The 6,349-nt window shown below is 39.7% G+C and overlaps 1 protein-coding gene across 1 annotated transcript; it reads left to right on the forward strand.

Annotated features, from left to right (window-relative positions):
* Positions 1 to 313: 313 nt before the first annotated feature.
* RLIM (ring finger protein, LIM domain interacting) lies at positions 314 to 4,126 on the forward strand. Its single transcript, XM_010074551.1, has 3 exons — positions 314 to 490; positions 1,343 to 1,426; positions 2,265 to 4,126. Exons 1-3 carry the CDS (start codon positions 322 to 324, stop codon positions 3,800 to 3,802), a joined length of 1,791 nt encoding a protein of 596 aa, XP_010072853.1. The 5' UTR covers positions 314 to 321; the 3' UTR covers positions 3,803 to 4,126.
* Positions 4,127 to 6,349: the final 2,223 nt, after the last annotated feature.

The following is a 6,349-nucleotide window of genomic DNA, read 5'->3' on the forward strand; positions in this document are numbered from 1 at the left end:
GTTGGACTAAGGGTTATGGTTGATATTATTCCACACGTTCATACTTGCTGCTTTGTGGAGTATTTGTTAATAGTGGGCATAGATTTTGTTTGTATTTATTGAAGAAGTTCATGCTTTGATCGTTATTTCATTTGTGATCCCTGTGGTTATGCAGCTTATCCTAACTGAAGCTTCGTTAGCAAACTACTCCCTGCCTTGCTGAATTTAAGGATAAGAAGGAAGTGTTGTACAGGTTAGACATACCTAAATTTCATGCTATATTTCACTGCACTGGATGAAGGATGTATTTTCTCCTTTTTAGGTACTCTTCCATTCATCAAGATGGAAAGCTCAGATTCTAGTGATAAAAGGAATATAGATCAATCAGAAGCACAACGTCAGAGTCAGCTAGATCGGTTAGATCGAGAAGAAGCTTTCTATCAGTTTGTGAACAACCTGAGTGAAGAGGACTACAGGCTTATGAGAGATAACAATTTGCTAGGAACACCAGGTAGGTAATGCTTGTGTATGTACTTCTTACTAGAATTGCTTGTAGGCAATTTGTGTCATTTTCTGTTCTCCTGAAGCTGTTTCACCCCTTTAGTTTTTGTGATGCAGTTGTGTTCCATGGTAGGAGGTAGCTTCTTGCTGATTTGTGCATACTCACATTTGTGTGCTCCCCTCACAAGTGGAGAGGTAGTTAGCATGATGTAGATTCATCAGATACAAAAGTCTAGTGTTTACCCAACTTGACAGGAACACCCAGAGATTACACAGTTTCACAGTTACGGACCCTTAGACTTTTTTGATCGAAAAGTAATCTCCCTTAAACACCTGTGTGAAAACTTTATGCTGGTGAGGTTAAGAGTTTGTAACTAGGGTAAGTAGTCTGGTGTAAGATTCTGTATGGGCATTTTTATGTCAGTTTTCAATTGATCTATTACTGTAAATTGACTCTTTATAGGACCAGTTCTAACTTAAGACATTACTTCGACTATTTTAAACCTTTTTTTTCATGCTTATGAAGGTGCTATCTTAAATATTTTACTCTGGACAGCCAGGTAATTGGTATAAGATGATGAAAATTGCTGATAAGTTGTAGAAGTTACAAAACCAGAAAGCTCATCTGTCTTGAATAGGTTGAAACTGTTGGTTCTTTCAGCTTCAGCAAAACTTACTTGGGACAATGGCACTGAAGTGTCTGAATTTCCCCTTAGCAGCCTGTTTGGCAATCTCATTGTGGCAGGATTTAATTAGAAAAAACAGACAAGCAGTGGCTTGTACCTTCTTTAGAAGCTTTTGATAATGCTTGCCATACATATGATTTGGAAATATTTTTGGAAAATTTTGCTTATTTTCTAAGGTGAAATTACTGAAGAAGAGTTGCTGAGAAGGCTACACCAAGTTAAAGAAGGTCCGCCACAGCAAAACAGTGATGAGAATAGAGGTATATACAGTATTTGTGAAAACTCTTAACTTTAGCACTCCGTACGGACCTTAACTTGAGTGCAGGAGTGGAACAAGTTAAGCCTAGGCAGGTGCAAGGTGAGCTTTGTTTCAAAACTAAGTAAACGTTGTGTCTGATATCTGCTGCAGAGGTCAGTTTGGGACAGATTTCACTTAATGCATCTGTTACTTGCATCAAGATAAAGTTTCATTTAGGTTTGGTGGAATTTTTTTTTAAGATTGCTTTCCTGTTTGCTCCCTTCTGGGATGCTTTTCGGCAATCCCTCATTTATTTTTTTTTTTTATTCACCATTCTTCCCTTTCAAAGATGCTGTATTGCTTTCGTTGTCGCCCTTCTATAGAGATTGGTGGAGAATGCTTGGAGCTTACCACTGGGGTCATTCGTTAGTGAGACAGATTTGCTATAAAGCTATTCTTCAGGTTGAGGGGTCAGGACAAACTTAGTTCTCTGTTTAGCAGTCGGTAGATCACATAATTGTTTGGAAAGGAAAACAATTGAATATTGATGTGCTATGACACCTGAAATGTGACTTCCCTTTTACTTACAGTAAACAATATGTGTTATTTTGATGACTTGTTTGCTATGTCATGGCTGCAGCCTATCCTACATGTTAGAAAAAAGTCCACTCCTGCTCCCTTAAAAGAAGCTCTGGTAGATAAGATTTGTGATGCTGCATATGAAACCACAATAGCACTTGATAAAGGATTAAGCACTTCTAAATTGTTGCTTGTTAAACTAAGCAATTATGTTCTTGGAAAAGATCACTCCAAAATTAGCTCAGTACTCTAATTTTGGTAGTTCCTTGTCTTTTTTGCAGGTGCAGAGTCCACAGAAGATGTTTCAAATGGAGATTCTATAATAGACTGGCTTAATTCAGTCCGACAGACTGGAAATACAACACGAAGTGGGCAACGAGGAAACCAGTCTTGGAGAGCAGTGAGCCGGACTAACCCAAATAGTGGTGATTTCAGATTCAGTTTGGAAATAAATGTCAACCGTAATAATGGGAACACAAATCCAGAAACTGAGAACGAGCCATCTGTAGAGCCTTCCGGTGGGGAGGATTTGGAAAACAGCCAAAGTGACTCTGAAATTCCAAGGTCTGAATCACCATCTGTAAGGCAGCCTGGATCAGAAAGGAGGAGCACTTCAGAGGAGCTAACAACTGAGGAAGCTTCCCCTCCTAGAGGGCAGAGGAGAGCGAGAAGTAGGAGTCCAGAGCAGCGGAGAACACGGGCTAGGACTGATAGAAGTAGGTCACCTATTAATCCAGTGAGTGAGACTCCTCGCAGGTCTCATCACAGTACATCATCTCAAACACTTGACCACTCCTCAGTGAATGAAGCTGAGGGAAGCTCTAGAACTAGGCAGCATGTGACATTGAGGCAACATGCAGTGGGGACTGAGATGCCAAGTGAAAATGCAGTTCTGTTTTCCACCCCTGAAACGAGACCTGTTCCTCAAGCAGCAGGTTCTTCAGAAACTAACAGCACCAGTGAGTCCGCAACTCCTGGGCAGAGGCCTCCTACCATAGTACTTGATCTTCAGGTGAGAAGAGTTCGTCCGGGAGAATATCGGCAAAGAGACAGCATAGCCAATAGAACTCGGTCCAGGTCCCAGACACCTAACAACACGGTGACTTACGAAAGTGAACGGGGAGGGTTTAGGCGCACATTTTCACGTTCAGAACGGGCTGGAGTGAGAACTTATGTCAGTACTATTAGGATTCCTATCCGTAGGATCTTAAACACAGGCTTGAGTGAGACTACATCAGTGGCTATTCAGACTATGCTAAGGCAGATCATGACAGGCTTCGGAGAGCTGAGTTACTTCATGTATAGTGATAGTGATGCAGATCCTAGTGGCCCAACTTCAAATCAGAACGTGGATGCTTCTGAGCCGCAGAATGGAGGCAGTGGCACTTCAAGCAATGAAAGTACAGATGTCAGCTCAGGGGAGGTGTATGAAGGTGGTAATGAAGGTGGTTCAACATCTGGTGCCAGACGGGAAGGTCGGAATACGAGAGGATCGGTCACATTTGAAGAAAGTGGTTCTCTGCCATTCCTTAGCCTAGCGCAGTTTTTCCTACTAAATGAAGATGACGATGACCAACCAAGAGGACTCACCAAAGAACAAATTGACAACCTAGCCATGAGGAATTTTGGTGAAAGCGATGCTCTGAAAACCTGTAGTGTGTGTATTACAGAGTACACGGAAGGCAACAAGCTCCGTAAATTGCCTTGTTCACATGAGTATCATGTCCACTGCATTGATCGCTGGTTATCAGAAAATTCCACTTGTCCCATTTGTCGCAGAGCAGTCTTAGCTTCTGGGAACAGAGAGAGTGTTGTCTAAATGAGATCTGGATTTATGGCCAAGCAGCTAGTGTGATAGTGATGGGCAAAGAAGTCACTTCCTTTATGGCCACTTTTTGAGTGGTACCTCAATGTATAGTAATGACTTGGAGTGAATCTTCCCTCATTAAAGCATTTTTTCTGAATTCAAGCTTTTAAAATCTGAAAATTTCTTTAATTAGGGTTTTCAAGATCTAGTCAGTTTGGGTGTTAAATTTTGCTTGTCCAAAGACATCTACCCCCTTAAAAATATTTTTTTCTTTGTGAAGTTCTTTTCCCCCACCCAGCCCTTGCCATCCCAGTCCAATAAACATTTTGTCCTCAAGATTGTGCTTATGAGGAGTTCTCTGAGAAGTCATCCCAACTAAATGTATATGAGTCATAGAGGAATTTTGGCAAGAAATCAACTATCTGAAAAATTAATATGAAGTTAATTGCACACTTGAACATACATTTAATTTTCATATTGGGTTAATATTGGACATATCTGTGTAAATAACACTAATGTTAGCCCTTTCCCCATCACTATGGCACGCTGTAGGATGAGCTGTTAGCTTAATTGGGATATTTATCTTGTTGTGGAAATATAAGAATTGCCTATGCTTGTTTAAATAAAAAAAAAATCTGTTTTAAAATTGTAAAGCTTTTTTGTAGAAGCTCAGTACTTTTCCAATGCACTGTTGTACTAACACATTAAGAATTAAAATTGTACCATGCTTAGAAATCAAGAATGCTTTTCATACAAAACCCACCACCCAGAGAGCAAACTTAATAAAAGAGAGCTGCTTTTGTGACTGTGTACCTGTCAAGAGCAGTGCATATCTGTACTATTTATGTGAACAGCTACTGTAATATAAAACCAGTTGAATTAGACATCTTAATTGCATTTGAAAAAAAAAAAGGAAATTAAATGTTATAATTGCAGTGTTTTGGCTCAGTATTGACACCAAAAAATATGATAAAAATTAGAAACTGTTCTAATGGCTGGTTATTTCTTGGTATGGTTACTAATATCTAATAATACAAACCGGTATGTACCCGTTCATTCAGTGAGGTTTATGCCCAGTTTTTCTGTTGACTTCCAGTTTTTGAGGCAGCTCTGTGTAACTATTCGTCAGACAGGTGTTGACAGGTGGTTGTTTTTTTTGTTCACTACCAGCTTCAATTATATTAGTTTCCATTACCTCTGGATCTGTTGAGTGAACATGCTGATATATCCCGTGTTGAGAGCCTGTGGCTCTAGTGCCATAGACAAATAACTGAAGTATTAACTGGAAAAAAGATCATTGCAGTGTTAGGTTAAATCTGAAAATTATAATTGGTTATGAGAGTACACTTAAATTTTAAGCCAATTTTACAGGCAATTTTAAGAATAACATTTTAAAAACCCCAGCAACCCTTTTATACTCCCATTGGAGAAATTACAGTGAGCTGAATTTACTTTTGAAATTATCTGTGTGGTATATTGAAATTGAGAACTGGACAATGTACCTCGACTCTCATCAGTGTCAGGGGAAAACATCATTCCCCGTTAATGACCTGGTCTTTGGTTTATTCTCTAATTTTATTTTTTTTTTCTAGCTTACATGTGCAACAGGGAAGGCAGTATTGAAGGGATATGAACTGCTCTTGCTGGCTGTATGGGAAATGTCACTTGTTCCTCCAATAACCAAACCAAAGCTGGCCCATCTCTTTTTCCTAATTAAAACACATTTTTGGTGTTTTATAGTGGTGGTTGCATAAGCTATAGCCTCTGCTCTAAGCCATTTTAACATCTCATCAGCTAGTTAAGGATTCCACAATGTCCCAAAATTACAGATTTTTCTTCTGCGTGTGCGTTTTGTGGTGTTTGGTTCAGTGGGAAACCCTGACTGGCTACGGAGCTTGCTGTCCTCCTGGTGGGACACACCGTCGTGGCAGAGGGGATCCGTGTGTTCTTTTTGAACAGCAGAATAAACAAGCTCATGTTTTTGAATTTTTCTCTCTGGCATGCATCACTGTGAAATGGGAAGTTAGCTGTGAATTTCAGGTGCTGGAGACTCTATGCCAAAATTTCCTCAATAAAATAACACTTCTGAATTTCTATCAGTAGCGTTCACATCGCAAATCCGCGCTGTCAGTTGCAGTTCCAGTAGCTTTACTGATTTACTGGAGTGTAGAATTAGAAGGAAAAAACACCCTCTCTGTGGACACCGTGTTAGATTTTGGAAGTCTGATGTACATCTCTTGAGGACTAAAGCTGGGAACTGGAAAGAAAGGAGCCCACTAGTGCTAATTAATGTGAAGCACGGCTGTGATACGTGTCATTCAACATCACTTTCTTTTTAATGTTCCGAGTTTCCGGTAACTGTTTACGTTGGTAGAATCAACTTTACAGTTTTGTTATAGCTTAATAGTGGCATGCCTTAACATTTTATCCTTCTGTAACAACAGCAACTAATAAAAATGTTGGAGGTTTCCCAAATGGTACCAAGAACATGTAATTTAACCTCAGTTCAGGAGACCCTGAACATTCTCAATGTTGGATAACGCCTTTTCTAGCGCTGAG

The sequence above is a fragment of the Pterocles gutturalis genome, unplaced genomic scaffold (assembly GCF_000699245.1).
Source record: "Pterocles gutturalis isolate BGI_N339 unplaced genomic scaffold, ASM69924v1 scaffold26312, whole genome shotgun sequence".
NCBI lineage: Eukaryota > Metazoa > Chordata > Aves > Pterocliformes > Pteroclidae > Pterocles > Pterocles gutturalis.